Raw genomic sequence first — 23,853 nt, 5'->3', positions numbered from 1 at the left:
AGACATGACATTAAATGTAAAACCTCCAGCCATTCATGCTTACATTCAATTATTCAGTTATTGGATTAAGAATCCCTACTCAACTTTTCTTTTTAGATGCGACTGAAGTAAGCATGTTAACCATGTACAGGTTTTGTTGGAACTGATTGACGCTATTTTATTAAAAAGTCCTCTACTATAAATTTGTCTAATCCTCTTTTAAAGCCTTCCAAGTTGGTGGCCATCACTGCCTCCTGTGGCAGTGAGTTCCATAGTTTAACTATGCACTGCATGAAGGACTTTATTTGTCCTGGCTATAAAAGGGAGGCATCTTCCTTCCAGTTGGTGGTGGGCAGGAAGCAAGGTGAGAACTGCAATGCCTTCTCTCTTGATTTTTTTTTTAAGGGATACATACAAAACGAAGATTTTTGTTTTTAGCAACTTTTTGCCCTGCACCTTCCAAGCCTCTCTCTCACACACAGAGCGTGCCCCCCGCTCGGAGCCTCCCAAAGCCTGGCAGAAAAAGTGCAGGCAGATCAAATGTATTCTCTTTGTAGGCCGGTGAACATTCACACACCCAGACGCGGCCGCATATATATTTCATGTGCCTAAAGATAAAAAATACATTTTACAGGTGCTTTCGGCATCTTTTCCTCCATCAGCTCCTCAGAGAAGTCCACACACACACACACACACACACACACACACACACTCTAAAGGGTATTTATAATGGACATCAGTGAAGACTTCTGCAAGGAGAGAAAGCTATGATGAGGTTCATTTGGTAAAGCCTTATACACTGAAAAAACTGGAAGCACGTACAGAACTGGAAGAAGGTAGAACACTCAGTTTCCAAGTTGATCAGTTCTAATCAGCACAAAGGGCCAGGAAACTTCTTTTCAGTGGCTAAAAAAGGTCCCTTTCCATGCTGACTGGGTGGCTCTAGGATACCAGGTACAGGGACCCTTCTGTAGAAATAATAAGTTTCTGATCTGCTGCAAGGTCAAGGTCAACTTTGGAACACAGCTGTTCAAGGCAATCCCCAGTACCTAACAATGGACAACATGTACGGATGCTAGTCATTTGGGCCAAAAAGAAAAAAGCCACTTTTGCAATGCCTTCCAAGCCTCATCTCCTAATTGGAGTTTCCGATTCACCATAGATGAGCAAGCAAATAGTTTGCTTTACACCAGGGTTGGGGAACCATTTTCAGCCTAAGTGCTATATTCCATTCTAGGCAACCTTCTAGCAGCCCCTTGCCAGCAGTAAGCAGAAGGAGAAGCAAAAGTGGGTGCAGGAACAAATGCTAATTGACTCCTCTCTCTCTCTCTCTCTCTCTCTCTCTCTCTCTCTCTCTCTCTCACACACACACACACACACACACACACACACACACAATCCTCCACCCAGGCAAGCTAAAGGCATTACCAGAGTCCATGGACACATTCCAGCCAGGTAGAAACACTCAAGGAAGGTGTGTAGCAGGGAAGACATTTACTAATCTTTCCCGCTATACCTTCCTCAAACACTACCATCCTCAGGTGATGAAATGTCAAATTTAGATCCCACTCTTCACCATTAACTGATTGCAGAGGACTTTTTCTGTGGAATCTCCTCACCACAGACGTGTGGCTGCCACCTTCCCATACAGCTTTCAGTGCATGCTGAAGATGCACCTCTTTGCCAGGTCTTTGACACCTGAAAAGTGTGTGCTTTCAGGGCCCACCTTATTCCTGGGACTGCAATTCATTTTAGACTGTTTTAAATTTTGAATTGCCGTAACCAGCCCTAGGATCTGCTGGTAAAGGACAGGTAATAAGTTTAACAACAATAACAGGAAGAAGAGAAGGAAGAGAACCCCCAGACTGTGAACCTGGTCCTTCAGAGGCCCATCTCCCTCCATAACAGGTCATTCACCTAATCCTCAAACCCAGGTTTAAGTGAAGAGTCTAAGAGCAGAGCTGGTGGACCAAATGTTAGGTCCATTCTCATTGGGCATCCCAGGAAGTAATGCCTCTTGTGACTAGCAGAAAGGACTGCAAACCTTTTAACTTTCCTCCCTAGAAAGGAAGGAAACATGGAGGGAGAGAGGGGTTCCCTCTTCTATAAGAACTCACCTTATTTCCCTTCTGGCTGCCCTTGAAACGGTCATCTTTCATCAAGCTGGACAGGACAGATTCCATCTTCATCTCTGAAACACTGGAAGGCGAAAAACAAGGGATGAAAAGATCACTCATGTTTGTTTGTTTTGGCACATATTTTTAATAATTATTAAATCATGTCTGGAAATGGCACTTTTAAAATAAAATAAAATAGTGCTACATCAAGGGTAGCCCAAGGTGATGCCATTCAGGTTCTGCTGGGCTATAATGAAGCTGTGTAGCTTCATTTTTTCAGCCTCAGGGCCACATTTCCCTTCTGGGAAACCTTCTGAGGGCCACATGCCAGTGGTGGGTGGGGCCATGAGTAAGAAAGCAACAAATATAAACATTACCTTTCTACAGTATGCTGGTTTCTATAGAAATACACTCTTTCTCTATCCTCCATCCAGGTATTTCACACAAATTACCAGGTGCTTATTCTATCTATCTATTATCACAGGGCGGTTTACAACATAAAAACACATTACATAATTGGGGGGGGGGGGGACCAATAGCTTTCCCTCACACACACACGCACCAGACACATTTAAGAGGCCATAGATTGTTTCATCAGCCAAAGGATTGGGAGAAGAGGAATGTTTTTGCCTGGTGATTAAGGTTATTTAATGAAGGTGCCAGATGAGCTTCCCTGGGGAGAGACTTCCACAAATGGGGAGCCACCACAGAAAAGGCCTGTTATCATGTTGTCGCCCTCTGGGCCCCTCATGGGGGTTGGGCACAAGGAAAGGGCCTCAGATGATGATCACAGGGTCCGGGCCAGTTCATATGGGGAGAGGCGGTCCTTGAGGTATTGAGCTCCTGAGAGGTTTTAAGGCTTTGAATTGGGCTCAGAAACTAATTGGCAGCCATTACAGTCAGGTCAGGATTTGCATTATTTTCTCAAACCATCTTGCCCTGGTTTCATGTGTTCACACATAAACACACACACACACACACACACACACACACACACTCAATCCGAAATGCTCAAGAGCCTGTAAGGCACACCAATATTGTCATCTCCCTATTGGAGATAGGAAGGACCAAGAGAGAGGTATAGGGAAAGGAGCTACAGTCCTTCCTCATAAATGAGGCCAAAATGTTTACCTATGGTTTCTGAATATTTCCCTTTTTGTGCAGTAGGAGGGATGGAATGTCTTTGAAATGCGGCTATTGTCGTAGGGTTGCTAGCACTGAATCCCACAACTCCTGCTTTAAGTTCAGGCTAGCCACCAAGACATCCCCTCTCTTCCCTTCCTCCTTCCAGCAATCCTTCTGAGGACAGACCCTGCATCCATTTTACAGAGGGTAAGAACCACCACTGATGGCAGCTTGGTCGGTTTGCTGCTCATGAATGATGGCAGGCGCACCTGCAGGCTTAAAAAATTACAGATTCATAATACAGTGGTACCTCGGGTTACAGATGCTTCAGGTTGCAGACTCCGCTAACCCAGAAATAGGACCTCAGGTTAAGAACTTTGCTTCAGGATGAGAACAGAAATTGCGCGGCGGCGGTGCAGAGGCCGCAGGAGGCCCCATTAGCTAAAGTGGTACCTCCGGTTAAGAACAGTTTCAGGTTAAGAACGGACCTCCAGAACGAATTAAGTTCTTAACTTGAGGTAGGTACCACTATAATTCCTTTTTAATATTATGAGAGGCAAATGACGTGTGAAAAACAAAATTGTTCACAATTCCATATAGTCAATAATCATTTAAAATTTTTTATTATTTACTCATTTCCTATCTCACCCTTCCTCCCTAAAGAGCCCAGAGCAGCAAACAAGAGACCAATCCATAAAACCTTCACCCAGTGTCCTGGGTATCAACTCAGTGCAACTGGGTTTTGTAGCTGTTATCTGAACCTTGGATTATCTTCCATTAACCTTTCCCTTAAGACCATGATAGCATTTTGTACAATCCTGCCTCTTCTCCCCCCCCCCCCCCGATTTCTCATATACACACACCCCCCTTTAAAATTTAGCTTTCTTTTGCATCCACATGGAATGAAACTGACATTTCAAAGGAGAAATAGACAAGGAAAGTGGAGGGGAAGTCAGCTCTAAAGTGTAATTTTTCTTTTGCTGTGTGTGTGTGTTTGCTTATGTCTCTCTTGGTTCCTTCGATTGAGACTTGCGATTGTTTGTGGGTTGCGGGGGAGACGGGTTGAAAAGGATTGCATAGTTGTAAGAACAGCACAGGGGCTTCCTCGCCGACAGCTCATCAGACAATTGCTTTATTTCCTAACAGCTGCCTAACGAAGTTTATAAAAGAAAGCGGATCCCTGTGAAGGCATGAAGCCACACACACACACACACACACACACACACACACACACACACCAGCCTCAGCCCCTTTTTCTGTGACGTGCTCCCTGCTGAGTGAACGAAGTTCGCTTATATGCAAGGTTGCAAGCTGGCAGCATGCCAAGCGTGAGGAGAGAAATGGCAGGGGTAGCAGGAGTAATTTTGGGGGAGGGGGTGTTATCTTTATATCTCCAGGAAATCACTGTCAAGTGGGGAGGTGGGGGGAAGGCTTTGACATTTTCATTCACAAATGTGTCAGAGCAGTGGGGAAAACACCACTTCTTCTTTTTTTAAAAAAAGAAAGAAAAGCACTCTGCCATTCATATCTTAATTTTATGACTTAATATAATCAAGAAGAACCAAAAGGGGGTTATTGAGATCTAGCGCAGTGGTGAGGAATGATGGATCTGGACCATGTTTCCACAGAGGGCAGTCCTGCCAGGCTCGGTGGGCCTTACTCCCCCAGGTTAGCCTGTGCCATGAATCACAAAGTTGTTGGTTTTGTCTCTTGCCTCTGCTATGAACTCCTAAGAATATAAGGAGGGCCCTGCGAGATGAAACCCAATTGTCTGTTTAGTTCAGCACTGTCTTTCCACGATGGCAATCAGATGCCTCTGGAAAGCCCACAAGCAAGGGCATAAGGGCACCAGTCCTTTTCTCACTCCTGATTCCCAGGAACTGAGCTAGATGAACCAAGGGTATGGCTCAGTGCAATGCAACTTCCCATGTTCCTATTTAATGCAGCCCTTTATAAGGACTATTGTGTGGGGAAGGGCTGCACCGCAGTGGTAGAGAACCTGCTTTGCATGCAGAAGGTCCCAAGTTCAATCCCCAACATCTCCAGATAGGAGAAATACTCCTTGTCTGAACTCCTAAAGAGCTGCTGTCAGCTAGCACAGGTCCTCGACACAGGGTTGTCCACACAGACAGAGTCTCTCTTCGTAATGTACTTTGCTGTACCGTCCATCCAACACCGCCGAGGGCATCAACTGGAATCGTAGTTCTGTAAAAGCGATTCTTAGTACGGCAAGTGGGAGCTTTGTCAGGTATCTGGCTCGGGCATTTCCATTTTGATAAGTGGGAACCATAGTGAACTCTTGGTAGAAGCAATCACAGTTAGATCCCTTTCTGCATCGGACCTAAAGAGACAGTCTCTTAAGTGCCTCTTATCCATCTTCATGGTCACCTGAAGATCTTGTAATTGATATTGGGACAAGAGGCGTTGGGTGCCACTGTCAGCTAGCATAGACAAAAGTGAGCCAGCGGGAGGAGCAAGGGTCTGACTCAGTAAAGCAGTTTCCTATCTAACATTTCGTCCTGCAAGAACATTCTGCTGCTAGAAGCCAGTCTTGAACAAGATAAAGGGGAGGAGGGTTTCCCATGTAAAACTGCTGAATTACAGCTTATCAAGAAGTTCAGTTCCATTACCTGTGGCCTGAATCTGTTTTTAAATCCTGCTATAGGTATTCACTGGTTTACCAATGCCTGTATGTAAGCGACGATGCGGCTTTCTGAGCAATGACTATATATAATTTTACAAAAAAATGTACTAGAAAGACAGAAAGAAAGAACTTATTCATGCAACTCATAGTTAAACTATGGAATTACTCCTGCAGGAGGGAATGGTGGCTACCAACTTGGATGGCTTTAAAAAAGCATTGGGCAGATTCATAGAGAAGGCTACTAGCCATTGGGCAGATTCATAGAGAAGGCTACTAGCCAAGACAGCTATGCTCTGCCTCCACAGCTGGAGGCAGCAATGCTTCTGAGTATCAGTTGCTGGAAACCACATGGAGAGAAAGTGTTCTTCTATCCAGGTCCTGCTTTCTGGTTTCCCACAGGCATCTTGTTAGCCCCTGTGAGAATAGGATGCTGGACTAGATGGGTCATTGGCCTGATCCAGTAGAGCTCATTCAATGTTCTTATGTACATTTAAGCTTTATCACAGTCTGTGGGTTGCATTACTCAGAGCAAACTCATTGAAGTTAGTCACGTCCATCAATTTCAGTGGGCCTACTCTGAGCAGAACGAGCATTTACGACTGTCTTGTGTTTCCTATATTGTATAATATATCCATATGATGACACTGCTAACATCTTCTCTCCCTCCACCCATGTCAATGTATCTGTCAATATAATAATAGTATTTCATGCATCCGATGAAGTGAGCTCTGGTCCACAAAAGTGGTACCTAAATTTGCTTTTTTCCTCTTCCCTCTCCATCACCTTTTCCTTTTGTGTTGCATCTTTTAGATTTTAAATCTTTGCGTGGGAGTGGTCATGTTTTAGTTGATTGTATGTAAATCGTGCTGGGACTCTTTTCACCTGAAGAGCAGGACACAAATGCTCTAAATAAATAAAAAGACTAACAAATTTATTACAGCATAAGCTTTCATGGACTTAGAGACCACCTTGTCAGACACATAAAGCAATTTGTTCGCGTTAGTTAGCTCAGAGCAAATTGCTATCTGCCATGAATGTGCCCAAATCGTATTATTACTGTTGTCAGTTACATCAGTTCATTAAGCTTATTAGTTTAAAAAGAGACAAGAGGCATGCGAAAAAAGAGACACGAGGCAGGCGACCAACCTTTCAGAAGGTGGCGGAACAGCTTTGCTTTCAAAGCACAATAGTTTATGCGCCAGACCAGCACATGGCCATTCTTCTGCCTCGTTTCCCACACTGAAATTGTCAGGATAAATTTCCACCAGGCTCCATTTATGAACGGAAAGGGCAATTAGATTTGATGCCACGTGTTGCCCTGGGCTTGGAACTGTCTATCCGGATCTGATCTGTAATCCATTAAGCCCACAGCCTGCTATCAGTCCCTTCTTACTTACACACAGGGATAATCCAGTTCCACATAGATAACTATCACACAGTAAGAAGCACCTACCTGTCCTAATTAGGCTCATAGATTCTGAAATGAGGACTTTATAAACACTCCACTAACCCAAGGTCCTGTCCCACAACAAAGGGGTCCCGACTCCTGTCCCCTTAAGATTTTCCCCCAGTCCTCCTGGGAGATACTGGGAGCCTTTTCTAACTGGGGTGGGGAATTTTTTTACAGCTCAAGGGCACATTCAATTCTGGGCAACTTCTCAGAGGCCTCACACCCATGACGAACAGGGCTAGAGGCAAAAGTGGGAGGAACAACAAATGCAAAAATTCACCTTTGTACAATAGGCTAGCTTACACTCTCTTGCACACCCCTCTCTGTTACTGTTGCTGCCATTGATAATAATGAAATCCCAGCATTATCTATAGAAATTGTGGAACACTTTAGAGCTACTGAACCACCTAATCCTATACAGCAAATTGATTATCCTAGGCCAGTTTATCGAGCCGAACAGCACCATCTTTGAAGAAGAGTGAAGTAGCAGCAGGCTTGGTGAGATCTCAAGACCTGCAGGAGTACAATAAATATTTAAGAAGAACCCACCCCCCACCTCCAAACACACACAGGGGGCATGGAATTGTGGTGACTGACTCCTGGTGGGAAATGATGGGGAACTGAGACCAACTGGGGAGATGGAATGGATTATAGTGGTAGAGGACATGGCTAACTGGCTGGCACCCTGAACAGGAAATCACCACACTGCAACTTTTTGTTGCAGGTTCCACTTAGATGGGGGGAAAGTTATCGCATCAGTGAAGATGGGGCCTCCCATCAACAGAAAAGCTTTACACATACAAATCCAGAAGGCATAACCCAACAAGTCTCCTCCTCTACCACATGTTGTAACTACTGAATACTCTTTTCACTTTTTACTCAATTATGAGGCCACCTCCTATTCTGTTTCTCTTCCTATTCTGAAGCCTCTCTCATACCTCCATTTTCATCTTTGTCCCCATTTGCACGCCTCCCCTGCTGTCCTTTTCTGCATCTCCTCCTTTGCACTCCCCCGTTTTCATCTGCACCTTCTCCCCCTCCTCTTTGCCTCCTTTTACCCCTTGCAAACAGACCACCACCATTTCCACACCACCACCTCCCTGTTCTCCTACATCTGCAGATTTATGTTCCTACAAGTTTAAGATGAATAGCATCTTAAAAGCAAGCTCGTTCAGTTAGAGAAGGCTAAGTGATGGATGGTGTGCATACATGAGTGTTTGCTTGTTAATAAAATACTTGCTGTAAATTACTACATTCTATTTGGAACTTCATCTTGAAGGCAACATTTGCTACCAGGAGTGAAGTGATATTTTAGCGCTACTTTATCACTCACCCATGCGGCAGCTGAGGAAAGGAAGAGGGGGAGCTTTGAGTAAAGCAGGGACGGAAGGACAATGAGAAGGAAAAAGTTGCAGTACAGTGGTACCTCTGGTTGCGAACGGGATCCGTTCCAGAGCCCCATTCGCATCCTGAAGCGAACGCAACCTGTGTCTGCGCGTGTCGCCACTTCCGCACATGATGTCATTTTGAGCATCTGCACATGCGCAAGCAGCGAAACCCGGAAGTAATGTGCTCCGTTACTTCCGGGTCGCCGCGGAGCACAGCCCGAAAACACTCAACCTGAAGCTACTTCAACCTGAGGTATGACTGTATAAAACAACGGCAGAGGTTTTAATAAGGCATGGATAGAAAAACACTGAGAGGAATAAAGTGGTGGTCTTAAGCAAGATTTCAGTACAGCTAGAAGGGAACTGAGAACAGCTTTGTTGTGTAAGCTTTTTGGTGTTGGTTTCTTTGTTGTACCCATCTCCACTATATCTCCTTGTTAAAATATTAAATAAATAAATCAGTATTTCTTCCTCCCCAATCTATTCAAACCTCTCCTGTTGTTTTAAACCTTCTCGCTTCCATGCAATGGTCTCTATTAATGGACTATTAATAACAATAACAATTAATTATTATAAGTAATCGGTTGTGTCTAACTAAGTTCTACTCTGCTTTGCCCCACTGAAATTAATGGGCCCACATTAGTCATGTCCACCAATTTCAGTGGGTCTACTGTGAGTAGGACTAGCACTGGTTTCATCATCATCATCATTTCTCCCGTATCGGTCTCTACAGCCACAGCAGGCGCTGCAACCTTCCATTTGCTTGCCTTTACCCCCAAAGGCACACTCCTCAATTGTCTCCTAAGACACAAGGATGCCAACCAACTGAGAATTTCATTAATTCTTTTTTTGTAATGAATTTTTTTTAAAAAAAAATCTCTTTGAGAATCATACTTCGGCTGTCATTAAAAGCATCCTTCTAAAAAGAAGGTAGCAACTACCATCCATTTGTAATGAGACACAGCAGTGCAGATACCTTATTATTGGTTTAGCTAGGAAGTTTGGTTGGAGAGGAGAGGAGTGCGGGGGGGGGGGGGGGAGTTTGTGACTCACCTAATCTTGCAAGAAGCCAAGAAGTTGACATATTCCGCCTCTGAAGGTGCAAGGATGAGCAGGCTGTTCCCGTGACTGCCAATCCGAGCTGTCCTCCCAACACGGTGGACGTATTCGGCAAGCGAAGCTGGAGGATTATACTTTAAAAAAGAAAAAAGAAAAGAAAAAATAATGTGCGAGAGAGAGAGAGGAAGTTTGGAGAGTGGAGGGGAAGAAAAGGAATTAACAGATTGCATGGGTGGTTAATTATCAGAGAGAGTGCTGTGTCTGAGGTCATTTAGAAAAATAAATTCCAGGTCATATCAGCTTCCTTTTCCAAGGAAAGAAATGGCTTATCAGAGCCCATCATCCTCATATCCCCGCAACCATCATTCACAGCTACAGTGGTAACAAGGGTTTTTTTGACATATGAATATGACACATTGGCCAAGCTGTCTTCTCACCAATTTTTTTAAAAAACAAAATTTGTTTCTATGCAGGGGGGTGGGGGCATCAGTGACCTATTTGCTTCCTTTCTTAATATGCATCAGCTGCTCGCCATAGGCGCAAGACAAATAAACCCAGAGAGCGCACCTGAGTTGGTTCCCCTTAAAATTATATTGGCTTAAGTAGACAGTAATTGGCTTGCTTAAAGCTTTCCGAGACCTGCTACTCAGCAGAGATGCATTTACATAGGCTTAGCTTTACAGTGTCATGGCATTTGATGGCTGATTCACACATTACATTGCTACCGTATATGTACCGTACACTGAGTGCACGCTTCAAAAATGTTAAAAAATGACAAACCGGGGGAGGGGGGGCAGCATTCCATACACTTGCAGGACTGCTTCACACATGCAAGGTCAATTCCTTAGGATGGACTACAACACAGGGCAATCACTCATATGTGCGAATCGGGTTTCGCAGACCGACTGATCGGGTTGCCTGCCCCCCCGCCCCCAAATCATTTCAAAACACGCATCTTCTTTTTTGCAACAGGTTCCAGTTTATGCTTTTAATTAGCAAGCAAAGGAATCAAGGGTAGAGAACTCAAATGACACCTGAAGGTGAGTGTCATATTGTAGCGGCACCATATTTATTAAATTAATTTCTAAACTGCCATCTGGGGGGGGCGGGACTATATGTAGCTGAGTGCCAGAGAATCTGCTCTGCACACAGAAACTTCCAGGTTCAATCCTCGGAATTTCCTAGCAGGGCTGGGAGATATCCCAGTCTGAGGGGAGAGGAGATAGCCATCTTCAATTATCTAAGGGGCAGTCACATGGAAGATGGAGGCTTGTTTTCTCCTGCTCTGGAGGCTAGAACCTGAACAAATAGATTCAAGTTTCAAGAAAGGGCATTCTGACTAAACACCAGGAAGAACTTTCTGATAGTAAGAGCTGTTCAACAGTGGAATGGACTCCCTTGGAAGGTGGTGGACTCTCCTTCACTTGAGATTTTCAAGCAGAGGTTGGACAGCCATCTGCCATGGATGCTTTAGCTGAGATTCCTGCATTGGAATCTAGACGACCTGCAGGATCCCTTCCAACTCAATGATTTTATGATTGCATGAAAACCTGGAGAGCTGCTGCTGGTCAGTACAGGCAACACTGCACTAGATAGATCAAGGGTCTCACTCCATATAAGGCAGCTTCCTACGTTCCTGGAAAGCACCACATAGACTCTGTGGCAGAGAATCTGCTTTGCATGCAGAAGGTCCCAGGTTCAGTCCCCAACGGCATCTCCAGCTGGAGCTGGGAGAGAACCCTTGCTGGAAACTCTGAAGTGTTGCTGACAGTCCGTGTAAACAGTACTTAGCTAGACCAAGGGCCTGAGTTAGAATAAGGCAGATTCCCATGTTCCTATCTAGTACAGTGATACCTCAGGTTGAAGTAGCTTCGGGATAGGTATTTTCAGGCTGCATGTTGCGGCGACCCAGAAGTAACAGAGTGTGTTACTTCCAGGTTTCGCCACTCATGCTTGCGGTCAAAGTGACGTCACACATGTGCGCAAAAGCGGCGAATCACGACCCACGCACGCGCAGGTTGCGTTCGCTTCTGGATGAGAATGGGGCTCCGGAACGGATCCCGTTCACATCCAGAGGTACCACTGTATGAGCTTACTCTGACGTTTCCTTATTCCCTCATCAGAAACCTAAAGACCGATCAGCGACAGCCCCGTTCCATCATTTTTCCTTGCGCCCTCTGGCATGCCTTCGACAGGCTGCAGGGCCACCCGAGACACACAGAGAGTAATCTAATTGCTTCCCACAGGTCTCTCCTCGGGCTTATCCGGATGACCGAGCCAAGCCTTCTGGACAAGCAGCAACTTCCCCAGGGTCTCCAACACACTGTCATCTAATATGGGGGGGGGGGGTGTCAACCTGCAAGCCAATCCTGCACCTAAAAAGAGGCATGACCATTCAGAAAGGAGACAGCATTTATTTTATTTATTTATTAAATTTCTAAACCACCCTTGATCTGATGGCAGAAAAGCACTGCTCTCTTATTTACAAGCCAGTGGAACACCTGCTGTTAGGACTGGCGAAAGCATTTACGGTATGTTTAGAGGGGTATCTTGGTGAGATGTGCATGCTCATACATGGGGGCAAGTGTGTGCCTGTATGCCAGAGGTAGGGAAGCCGAATGCAGCCTCCCAGGCCTCTCTGCCCTTGGACACTCCTCAGACTACACCCCTCACTTGCCCTGATTTGAGCGGTTTTGCCTGGCTGGGATATGTCCTTGCTCTGATGCGAAGCATAGGAAACTGCCTTACACTGAATCAGAGCATTCGGTCCACCTAGCTGGTGACTGGCAGCACATCTACAAGATTTCAGGATTTCATTTCCGCCCCCCCAATACGCAGCCTTGGGAAGGGGATGTAGCTCAATAGCAGAGCACTTGCTTTGCATGCAGAAAGTCCTAGGCTCAATTTTCCAGTCTCTCTTGTTAAGAACCATCCTGCACAGCAAATTACCTTTGGGAAAGAATTATGCTAGAGGCTGATTCTGGTTTTTAGATCTTGAGAGGTCTAGCTAAAAACCTAAGTAGAATCAACAAGCCTGATGCCTGCCCATTCCTGATGCACAACCTAGAGCTCTGCACCAGGTTTCCGTGATGTTGAAGATTGATCCCTCCATCCATCAATCACACAACACACACATGCACAGGAAATAAAGGAAGAAAAACTTACCTGTACAATCCAGGTAACCTGTGGCAGGTCTAATCCACGAGCAGCAACGTCCTTTGAAAAGGAACAATGTATGATGAACTCAGTTTTTTTATAAAGGTTTATATTCACTACATTTATTATGGTTTATCCCGTCATTCATCCAAGGTGTTCAAGAGCAAATTCCAATCAATCAACAGTGGAGATATTACACTAAACTGGGGTTTGACACTCTATGGGAAATTGGGCGGGGGGGGGGGGAGAAAGGGGAGAACCATAACCTCCAAAAAGCTATTGCAACAAAGAAGGAAACAATTCTAAACTCAAATAAGAACATCCCCTATAGACCCACAAAATGAAAGAGCTTAACAAAAATGCTAGCAAGGGCCCATGAACAACAATTCCCAATAAGTTGGATAATTAAATCAAATAAATATATGCATGACCATATGTTCATAAGTTGTTATATAAAAAGATATTTCAACCCAATGCACTATGAAGAATGCATATCCACAGCCCTTTAAATACGAAAAAAGTGTAATATTAAGAATGAGTCCTATGCTCATTAACACCCTTCTCCACCTACATGCTTGATTTCAACAAATGACACACTACATCTGAACCGGCAGCTATGGTTTGCATTTTGTTTCTGAACACTAACTTAAAAGCAGATTTTGCAAGGCAAAGTGCAAACCACTGTTTACTAGGAATTAACTCTCTTGAAGCCAAGCAGGAAAGGGGAAGTATGTGCAAGCAAAGGACTTGTTCCCAGAGTAACAAAAGTTTACACCTGAACCAAGCCAGAGGTGTGAGTCCTAACCTGTATCTGTCCCTTTGATCTCTGTGCTGAAGCCCAAGTTGTATGAGTTACATTGCACCCTCTTCCACTTTCTCTTGGACCTCTAGCTGTGAAGTTTACCGGGATATACCTTCCTGAGGGTACCTTCCAAACTGGCTCATTTGTTTCTCCTGATTAGTTAGCTAGCACCAGAGACTTCCTATCAAAAAATGAACTTCCTTTAATAAACAGAAGCTTTCTTATTTCATACTGAGTCTCAGCCTGAACACTGTCTGTTTAAAGGTTTGCTCCAGCCATATGCCAACAAAACTTGGGATCTTAACAGCTGCAGAATCTGGGGCTCATGCATTCCTCAGCATGGAAACCTATACTGGCGGGTGAAAAATCCCTAATGCCAAATAAGAACACAAGAAAAGTCCTGCTGGATCAAGCCAATGGCCCATCTAGACCAGCCTCAATTTCTCACATGGCCAACCAGATGCTTCTAGCAAACCCGCAAGCAGGATCCAACCACAAAAGCCCTCTCCAACTGGAACTGCAATTAGCAATCACAAGTGTTGGAAGAGGATTTCCAAATTTTGTTTTTATATATGTAAAAAAGCGTAACTATAAAATAACACTTTCCATCCAGGACCAACCCAACCTTAGTTGAGCTTTCCTTTCGTAGCGCCAAAAAAAGGGGGGTGGGTTAAGGGATTTAAATTGGATTTGACCTATCGCTTCAGCTTATTAGATGCCATTATGCCAAGATATTGGATTTAGTTTTAAGGAGCTGCCAAGTTAAGAAGGGGGATTTATTACACCCAGCCGCGACCGGCGTCGAGTCGCCGCCTGTTCCCAGTCCACTTGATGAAGCAGATACACTGCCAAAAGAGGTTATTAGTTTAAGCAGATCAAGGCACAACACCATGCAAAGCCGTAATGAGTATGCAAATATATCATCTCTGGTTACAGCTCTTCGCCAGCATGGTTTTCGCTCTCTTCTCCTGCAATTAAAACCAGCTGCCTCCCAACACAAATCGCACTTGCATTCACTCACACCCCTCACGCACGGTCATTCTGATTCTGCAGGTGCAAGTGGAGCCACATCTGCACCACACATTTAAAGCACTATGATACCACTTTAAACAGCCATGACCTTTCCCAAAGAAGCCTGGGATCCGTTTGTTGTTAAGGGTCCTGAGAGTTGTTATGAAAACCCTATTCCCCCTCCCAGAGAGAAGTTTAACATCAATTCCTCTTCCCAGGGCTCTCAGGCAAAGGCAATTTTTTGTACTCCTTGTCTGCCCACCACTGGCACAAGGCCCCTGAACATTTGTCCAGAAGAGAAAGTGGCCCTTGGGTTCCTGTCCCTGGTTTGGTGCAACAAGACAAGGAATCTTGAACGAGCATTGCAGCAGCTAGACCCTGTTGTCTCACACACCACCCTTCAGGAACTGACTTCTAAAATAAGACACAATCTATTCATTCCTTGCTAAAAATGGTGCACTCAGTGGTCCTGGAAGTTGTATCCTCCTCTTAAACAAAAGTTCAGGTGGGGGGGGGGGCGGTCTCAGCAGTGAGTGTAATGCTGGAGAGAGACGAAGAGGGTTCAGCCAGTAAACTCATGCCATGGACTATGTGCCCTGGGGCTTCAGAGTCCTCATCAGGCACAGAAGGGAATAGCAGCCTACAACTCCAGCTCCTACCATTGGCTAGCCGTTTGAAGCATCTAGATCGGTCAGGCCCACTATCAGTGCCCTGACTGGTGCGTTAGGGGAGGAGGTTAATTGAGAAGCACCTTCTACCCCAGGCTGGCAGAATGTATCCTCTGAGTTGGCTGGACTGGTATAAATACCAGAGTCCTGATCCCTTCTGCCTTTGCCTGGTTGAGGGAATGGGGCCCTGATGGCCTGTTTCAGATTTCATTTCAAGGCCTCACTCAGGCTTCCTCCTCCTTGGTGGTTTTGTGCCTGTTTCGAAGGGTGGTAGGACAGAGATCTTGATTACTTGGAATGCTCATTTAACCCAAGTTCTCGCCACCAGTGTCCAGCCACCTTCTCTTCTCCTGGGAATTTTAGCCAAATGAGATGATTCAGTTGGTGTGTGATATCTCACACACACACACCATTAAGTTAAAGTCTCATAACATTTTATGGGAGTGCTGTTGCTGCTCGCAGAGAATCTGGCCCCATCTACACTATACACTTAAGCAACATCATACCACTTGAAACAGTCAAGCCCTCCCCCAAAGGATTGGGGGAACTGTCACTTGTTAAAGGTACTGTGAGTTGTTAGAGAACACCCACCCACCCACCAATTCCCCTTCCAAACTTAAAATTCCCAGCATGTGTTAGCAATCAGTCCCTTTTCCTAGGGAACTCTGGGAACTGTGGCACCAGGAGGGAAATATGACTCTCTGGAAACCTCTCAGCACCCTTAAAGCATGATGGAAACTCTAGTTTGTTACAGGTGCTGAGAATTTAAAGAGATACCCTTCTGGAGCTACTACTGTACAGCTGGCTAATTTCTTTATTATCCTCCATCCAGAAAAGCAAAGGTACTATTAGAGTTCAAAGACACATCTCTGCCAGGTAAAAAACACTGGAGAAGGATTTGAAGCAAGGTTGCTGAGAGGGCGTGGCCTGCAGGAAAAGAGGGTGTGGCCTGGGGAAAAGAGGGTGCGGCTTGTGAAGGGGTGGAGCTAGGAAGACTCAAGGATCAGACCCATAGGCTGGAGTTTTTGCACAGGAAGTAAAACAAAAATCAGTGAGCCTGGTGGCTTAAGAGGCCACAAAATTTCTTATCAGCAACCTTGCGATCAAAAAGGTCCCTTGTGAGCAAATGCTGGGTGTCTACATGCAGTGACTGGGACTATGTGCACATAAAGCCCCCATTAGGTGGAGAAAGGAACAGCAGCACCCATGTCTTACCAGTAGTATGAGCCTCTAGATTGGCCTGGTATAAATACCATGAATGGCAAGGGCTCAAAGTTACGTTTTCTATCTTTGCTGCACTTCCATCTCCACCACTGGAGCTCTGGAGTTGAGGCAGGGGTGTTTTAAAAATATTTCCAAATTTGGATCCTGTGTACAACCCCAATGTTCAGGACCCACCAACACCCCCAAGATTTAGGAACAGAAGAGAGAGAAAGAAATCTGATGAAGTCGTTCCTGAAAGGGCACTCAGTGGTGAGGCCTTGAAGGCCTTAGTCTTGACAATTGGCAGCCTCCGCAAGGCCTAGAAGGTGCAGATGGAAGGCAGCTCGTTCAGGTGCCAGGCTGTCAGTTGGATTAAAATGACTCATTTATTTACCAAAAAGAGGCACACACAAAGCGCTTTAGCTAAAACAGGGGGAAGCGAGAAAGAGAGGCAGAGTCGGGGGGTGGGGAGAGAGAGGGCCAAGCGGAAGGTAGGAGCTCTCATGACTTCCCAGCCTGCCAAGAGTCATTACAGCTGAGTGTCGAAAGCCATCAGCGGGGAAGGGACCCCCGTCGGCCAAGTGACAGATTGGGCTGCACGATTGGAGGAGGAAGGAGAGGGGGAGAGCGCAGAAAGCTGTCAGAGGGCGAAAGCGTTTGGCCGCGCCCGCCAGAAAACTGGCAGGATGAGTTAGCGTGATGGAGTTAACAGGCAAACAAATCTCCAAAATGATCTTCCTCTCACTGAACTTGCTCCCCCACCCCTTAAAAAAAGCAGAGGCACCTCCCTGAGAAAGGCAAGCAAAGAACTTCAGTGAAGGAGAAAGCACAGACATTTCGCAAGAGAAGCCCTGGTCTGTTTTTCAAACGTTAATTGGTGTGTTTAGGAAAAAAATTACAATTACTGCATAGGAACAGCATAGGAAGTTCTGGTGAGCCATCTAGCTCAGTATTGTCTACACCAGGGGTTATCAACCTTGAAGGTTTTCAGGGCTGCCTCTGGCCAGGTGCCCCAGACTGATTTTTCATTATTATTTTTACAAAAAGCAAGTCTCTAGCCCTTCTAGAAAGAAAGTTATACGGCAAAATGTGCAGGCACACACTAAGCGATTTCTGTGTGGCTACCTCCTATATTTTTCCTCATACTGAGAAATGCTCCTTGTTATTAGACAGCAACTGTGTGTGTGTGTGTGTGTGTGTGTGTGTGTTAGAGTGTGTGTGTGTGTGTGTGTGTGTGTGTGTGTGTCTGTCTGTGTCCATAATCAGGACCAACAGGGCATAGCTGACTTCCCATGGTAAGCATAGTTATTGGGGTGGTTCTCTATTCATTCTGTGTTATGCTGTGCTCCACAGAAGTCATTTTTGTGACATGACATGCCCACCCCATGGCAGCCATTTTTTAACTGGCACCCTCAACACTCTCAAAATTTGAAAAATGCCCAGTAGTCAAATAAAGGTTGGCTTCTACTATTAATTCCATGGTTTTGGAGGGAGTGTGATTGCCATTGTTGTTTTTGTGCCGTAGAAACTGGCACAGGGAAATAAATAGGAGATCCAGGGGAAACATACTAGTTAGGACGACAAGTGGCAAACACAAGCTCATGGGACTCATGCATTCTAGAGAAAGTCTGAAGCATAGGCTCTATACTCAGGAGAAGATAATTTTGGGACCTGAAGGCAGAAAATCCAAGCAGCTTTCCTCATACTCAGATAGCAGGAATTCAATTTAATAACGTTTTTGGGTGGCATGCATATTTGTGGTATGACAAGGTTAAAGCACACAAAGCATTCAAAAACCATATTGTCCGGAAAGCACTGTTTAATGTCTGGATAAGATATAAGGACCTACTTGAAAATAAAACCCCAAGGTGGTTGTCACCAATGGAAGCAAAGGCCCAGAAAAAGCTCAATATGGAGGCCAAATGGCCGAAATATTGGGAAATTCTGGAACAAGAAGGAGATAAATTGAAATTGCAGAGTTTTGAGAAACTAAAAGATAAAGTGCGAGATTGGCTTCATTATTATCAAATAAGGGAGGCTTACAATTTGGACAAAAAAATTGGCTTCCAGGAGGAAAAATCAAAATTGGAAACAGAACTGTTAGATCCCAAAACTAAGATACTTTCAAGAATGTATAACTTGCTGCTGAAATGGAACACTCAGGATGAAACGGTTAAATCTGCTATGATTAAATGGGCACAAGATGTTGGACATAACATTATGTTTGCTGACTGGGAGCAGTTGTGGACCACAGGTATGAAATTTACGGCATGTAATGCCTTAAGAGAGAATATTATGAAAATGATATACAGGTGGTACATGACACCAGTCAAGCTTGCAAAAATCTATCATTTGCCCGATAATAAATGTTGGAAATGTAAAGAGACCGAAGGTACATTCTTTCACCTTTGGTGGACGTGCCCAAGGATTAAGGCTTTCTGGGAGATGATATATAACGAAATGAAAAAGGTATTTAAATATACCTTCTTGAAGAAACCAGAGGCCTTTCTCCTGGGCATGGTTGGCCAATTGGTGTTAAAGAAGGATAGAACTTTTTTTATGTATGCCACAACAGCAGCAAGAATACTTATTGCAAAGTATTGGAAGACACAAGATTTACCCACTCTGGAAGAATGGCAGATGAAAGTGATGGACTATATGGAATTGGCAGAAATGACTGGCAGAATCCGAGACCAGGGAGAAGAGTCGGTGGAAGAAGACTGGAAGAAATTTAAGGACTATCTACAGAAACATTGTAAAATTAATGAATGTTAAAATGATGTCAGAATGAAATGAAGCGGTTTTAGCAACAATGTTAAAAAGGAGTATGTAAAAATGGCTTGTTAATAGATGAAAATATAAGGCTATAATATGTTAAGACAAAGAACTAAGATAAAAACAAAGAGGGAAAGGATTTGCTGAATTAACTATTCGAAATGGAATACAAAAAAGGGAGGTGTGAGGAGGTCAGGGAAACAAGTGAATGAAAAGTAAGAAATTGAAAGATGGACTTATTTTTTTTACTGTTTTTTCTACTTTCTTTTTTTCTACTCTGTATTTTCTATTGTTTGTTTTCTTTTTTTATTATCTTATTACTTTTGTAATCTGCTTTCGAAATTTGAATAAAATATCATTTTTTAAAAAAAGGAATTCAAAATTAAAACAAAAAAAACACACAAAAAGTCTTTCATTGGAGGTAGACTGCTGTAGCTGCACCAAACGGTCGCAAACAGCACGGCTGGCCAAGCCTGCTCGTTCAAATCAAGGGAGGACAGGTTACTCCAGCATTCCATTCTCACAGTGGCCAACCAATGGGAAGACCGCAAACAGGACCTCAAGTATGGCAACTGGAAATCCATAAGGACTAGCCACATTACAGCTCTGGCAATTGGAAATACAGCTGCTATACCCAAGGGCAGTCTGCTGCTAAATATGGATGCTGAGGACAGACAAGAAGAGAAGGCTACACTCTTCCTGCTTGGTTAGTGAGCAACTAAAGGCACTGGAAATTATCAGCAGTGGAAGGGAATTAGCTGCTGGACCTTTGGGCCTGATCCAGGAGGACTCTTTGATGCCCACCTTGCTCCTATTCCCAAAACTTGCAACCATTTTCCAATTAAAAAAAATCATCAAGCAAAGCCACGTTATGGCAACCCAGAACGTCAGAGGTGGCCAGAACTTTTCAGCTCCAACGGCTCCTGATTGCTGTTAATTTACACATTTATGGTAGGCAGCCATCACTGAGACACACAGATTTCCCAGGCTTAACAGCTGCCATGGCTAAGTGAGCAAATTGTGTAGTGATGCAGCAGTCTGAAGCAGTAGAGAGAAAGGTTACTAGCATCCCACAAGCAGTGATGGTCTTCTATCCGCCCTTGAAGCGAGTTTGAGTTTATAATAAAACAGGTTATTGTGCTTTGATCTCAGTATTCTTAGTTTTCTAAGTTAATCAGGACTAGACAGACAACAGACATGGCAACTGGAAATCCACTGGGCATGTGGTCCTCACTCCTCTATTTTGGACTCCTCTTACCCTGAATTCATTCCATGCCCTTCCCTGCCAGATTACAAGATAAACTGGGTGTCAATTATACTTGCTCATATTCAAAGCTATGCCAGGGACTGGTTGGATGCTAAAGAATGGTGGGAGGAACCAGCTGGGGAAACCTCAACGGGAGAAGACTCAGAGTTGTGGTAGTAGGGGTTGGATGATGATGAGTGGTCAGAGAGAGAAGAGGAAGGAGGAGGAGGTGCCAGAAGCTGAAGAGGTAACAGGGCTTAGGGAGCAAGGAGAGTCTGTGGCAGACAGCAGACCAGAATCAGAGGTAGAAGCTGAAGTAGAAAAGGAGGGAAGCAAAGAAGCGGAGATGAGTCAGGCTTGTGAAGAGGTATGAGTGTCTCCCCCCCCCCCGGTCTCCCAGAACCAGGAGAGGCATAAAGTGGGAGAAGCAAAGACAGGCACGCAGGCACAGTCTCTGACTGCTTGGGGGAAAACCCTGCAGAGGAGGAGACATAACTGGCTGTGGGGAGGCAGGACCTTTAGTCTCAGTAACTGCCTCATGGGGACAAGACCTGAGTTGCTGTGCTCATCAGACATCACACTCCTGTGCAGATCCTGTTTTGCTAATGTAGAATTAACTCCAGCTTACTTGGTACGATATACTGCTCAACCGCTCCTGTCAACTTATCACCCAGTAACTTACTGTGCAGAGTAAAATGCTTGTCTTTGATTGCAAGAAGTCCTGGAAGACAGATGTCCTCTCCTAAAAGAAATGAAGGGATTTATGAAGCAAGCATCCATGTGCTTCATGAGCAAAATGAATCCTGTAGATGGGCAGGACATGGATCATGAAAGGTCACAAAGGATTTGGGGTTTTGGATAGAGCCTATGAGACCTGTCAATGTGAGAGGCTGAGGAAAAAAAGATTATGCAAACTAATTATAAATAATCAAATATGATGCATGTTTAATTGGTTTTTAAATTATTTATACTGTAAGCTCCTTGCAGCAGGGACCTATCTTATACTGCTCTAACAAAAACTGTGCTTGGATAGTGCTACACAAATAAGTAGATTAATTAAAGCCATTTAATTGGTTAATCACTGAGGGGGATTTCAACACAAGGGGCTGGGCAATGGGAAAACTTGTTGGTTAGATACTATCTTAGTTCTGCAACGGGGATGAAAGAAGAACTCTCAGACATGGCTTTCCCCTCTAATAGTGACTGGTAGATTATAAATTAACTAATTTACTGTCACACTAGCCTTCAAGGGCTAGTATGGGCTCTGGCTACAAATCCACCTAACAAGTTACCTCATTCAACTCACATCTTACCACCTTCTTTGCAGGAATATCATGGGGGATTTTATCAAAAGCCTTACTGAAATTAAGATATACTATGTCCACAGAATTCCACCAAGCTGGTAACTCCATCAAAAAAAGAAATGAGATTTGTCTGGCATAACTTGTTTTTGAGAAATCTGTGCTGGGTCTTAGTATTCACAATATCCTTTTCTAAGTGCTCACAGACCGACTGTTCTAGGACCTTTCCTGGTATTGATGTCAAGTTCAAAAGTCAGTAGCTACCTGGGTCTTCTCCTTCCCCCTTTTGAAGATGGGAACATTTGGCTACCTCCAGTCTGCAGAGACCTCACCTGTTCTTGATTATTTAATGCTGTCCATTGGCAGTAACAATAAAGCCTTAACAGACCAATGGTGTCACTCGATATATTATAAGGCAATTTCCTAAGAGCTAAATCTGCATATCATATTAAAGGCACTTTTGCACCTAAAGTGCAGAGGTTTTAAAAATAAATAAACTCTGTCAGCTGGGGTGGGGGCTGATCATTAATGAGAGCAGAATAGGCATGGAAGAGGATAGAACTAGATGCACCAGTGTGCATTGAAGAAAGCAACTAGGCCAAGCTGCCCTCAAACCCCAAGCAAAGGACCCCGTATTGATGAGACCAGCTTGTGCCCAGCAGCGCCGTATGGGAGGCACAATTTAGTTCCATTAATGCCCTTAATTGGAAGATACAGAGGTCTAATTGCACATTGGGCCCTAAAAGACAGGATCTTCCTTCTGCTGCTGGCTTTGGAATGGTATGTTGGTTGTCTTAACAGCTGGGGTTTGCATCAGGCTAGGTGAAGCCTACTCTGCCTCTCTCGGGTTGGAGAGAGGTTGGGAATTCCAAGGGCAAGAAAAGCACATTTCCAGGTGCCACAGGGAAGGAGCAGACGAGGACATAACTGCAGCTTCTTTATTTCTCAAGTTGTACCAGTTACAACACAACTTGGAAATGTGACAGAGCCTCTTCCTATTTAGGCACCCCACTGAGGCCCCTCAAGTCCTTTCGAAAACCAAAGTTGTCCAATGACAACTTCATAGATGAGTGAGGATTTGAACCCCAGTGTCTCCTTAGCCCTAGCTTGGCTCTCTAACCAGTACCCAAGAGCTCTCACATTTCCTCCTTCTCTCACACACAAGAAGCAGCACAGCTCAGTGGCAGAGCAGCTGCTTTGCATGCACAGAGTCCCAAGGGACCATCAGGTAGGGCTGGGAAATGTGCCTTGTATGAAATCCTGGAGAGTTGCTGCCAGTCAGTCAATACTGAAGCTAGTTACTCACTATTAGGCTGTGGATAGTATCCGAGAATAGACCCACTGAAAGAATAGACCTAATTTAGTCAGGGCTATCCGTTAGTTTACTCTGAGTAGGACTAAGCCCCATTTCTTTTTAAAGAACAATTTGCCAAAAATGGCACGTGGAAAAAGCAGGATTCCTGATTGCCTTTGAAAACCTTCAGCCAATTTTGGCCGGCTCCTGAATAGGGGTGTTGGGAGAGTGGGCAGTTCACCTCTTGTTTCATGTCACCATGCAAGCGTGCGAACGTCAAGGGCGAAGGAGGAAGCCACGGCTGCTCAAGGTCAGCAGCCAAGACTTTGTGGAAGAGGGTGTGGTGAAACTCCACCTGCTCACAGCTGGAGAAGAAGACAATCATCTTGTTGCATTTTTCAAACTGTGGGAATAAGAACAGACACAAATCAAGGGCTGAGCGTACTGTGGAATTGACAGAAGATAAAGCTATTGGTGGCTACTAGTAGGCCTCTAAATACCAACTGCAGGGAACTGCAGGTCCTCCTTGTGGGCTTCCCATAATGGGTATCCGGATGGCCACTGTGAGAACAGGATGCTGGACTAGATGGGCCACAGGGCTGATCCAAGCTGGATTGAAGTGAAGTGGAAAAAGA

At 44.6% G+C, this 23,853-nt stretch overlaps 1 protein-coding gene across 1 annotated transcript in view; it reads right to left on the bottom strand.

Annotated features, from left to right (window-relative positions):
- DDX31 (DEAD-box helicase 31) overlaps nucleotides 1-23,853 on the bottom strand; it is a 66,306-nt gene that overhangs the window by 26,449 nt on the left and 16,004 nt on the right. Inside the window, exons 13-17 of the mRNA XM_053373164.1 lie at nucleotides 23,460-23,621; nucleotides 21,306-21,365; nucleotides 12,928-12,978; nucleotides 9,757-9,896; nucleotides 2,097-2,178 (exon numbers count right to left, since the gene is read on the bottom strand). Of these exons, the coding sequence (XP_053229139.1) occupies nucleotides 2,097-2,178; nucleotides 9,757-9,896; nucleotides 12,928-12,978; nucleotides 21,306-21,365; nucleotides 23,460-23,621 (495 nt within the window). The remainder of the gene's footprint in view (nucleotides 1-2,096; nucleotides 2,179-9,756; nucleotides 9,897-12,927; nucleotides 12,979-21,305; nucleotides 21,366-23,459; nucleotides 23,622-23,853) is intronic.

Source organism: Podarcis raffonei, chromosome Z (genome assembly GCF_027172205.1).
Source record: "Podarcis raffonei isolate rPodRaf1 chromosome Z, rPodRaf1.pri, whole genome shotgun sequence".
NCBI classification, from domain to species: Eukaryota; Metazoa; Chordata; class Lepidosauria; order Squamata; family Lacertidae; genus Podarcis; species Podarcis raffonei.
Note: the sequence above shows the minus strand (reverse complement) of the source record. Positions and strands in the feature narration are given on the sequence as shown.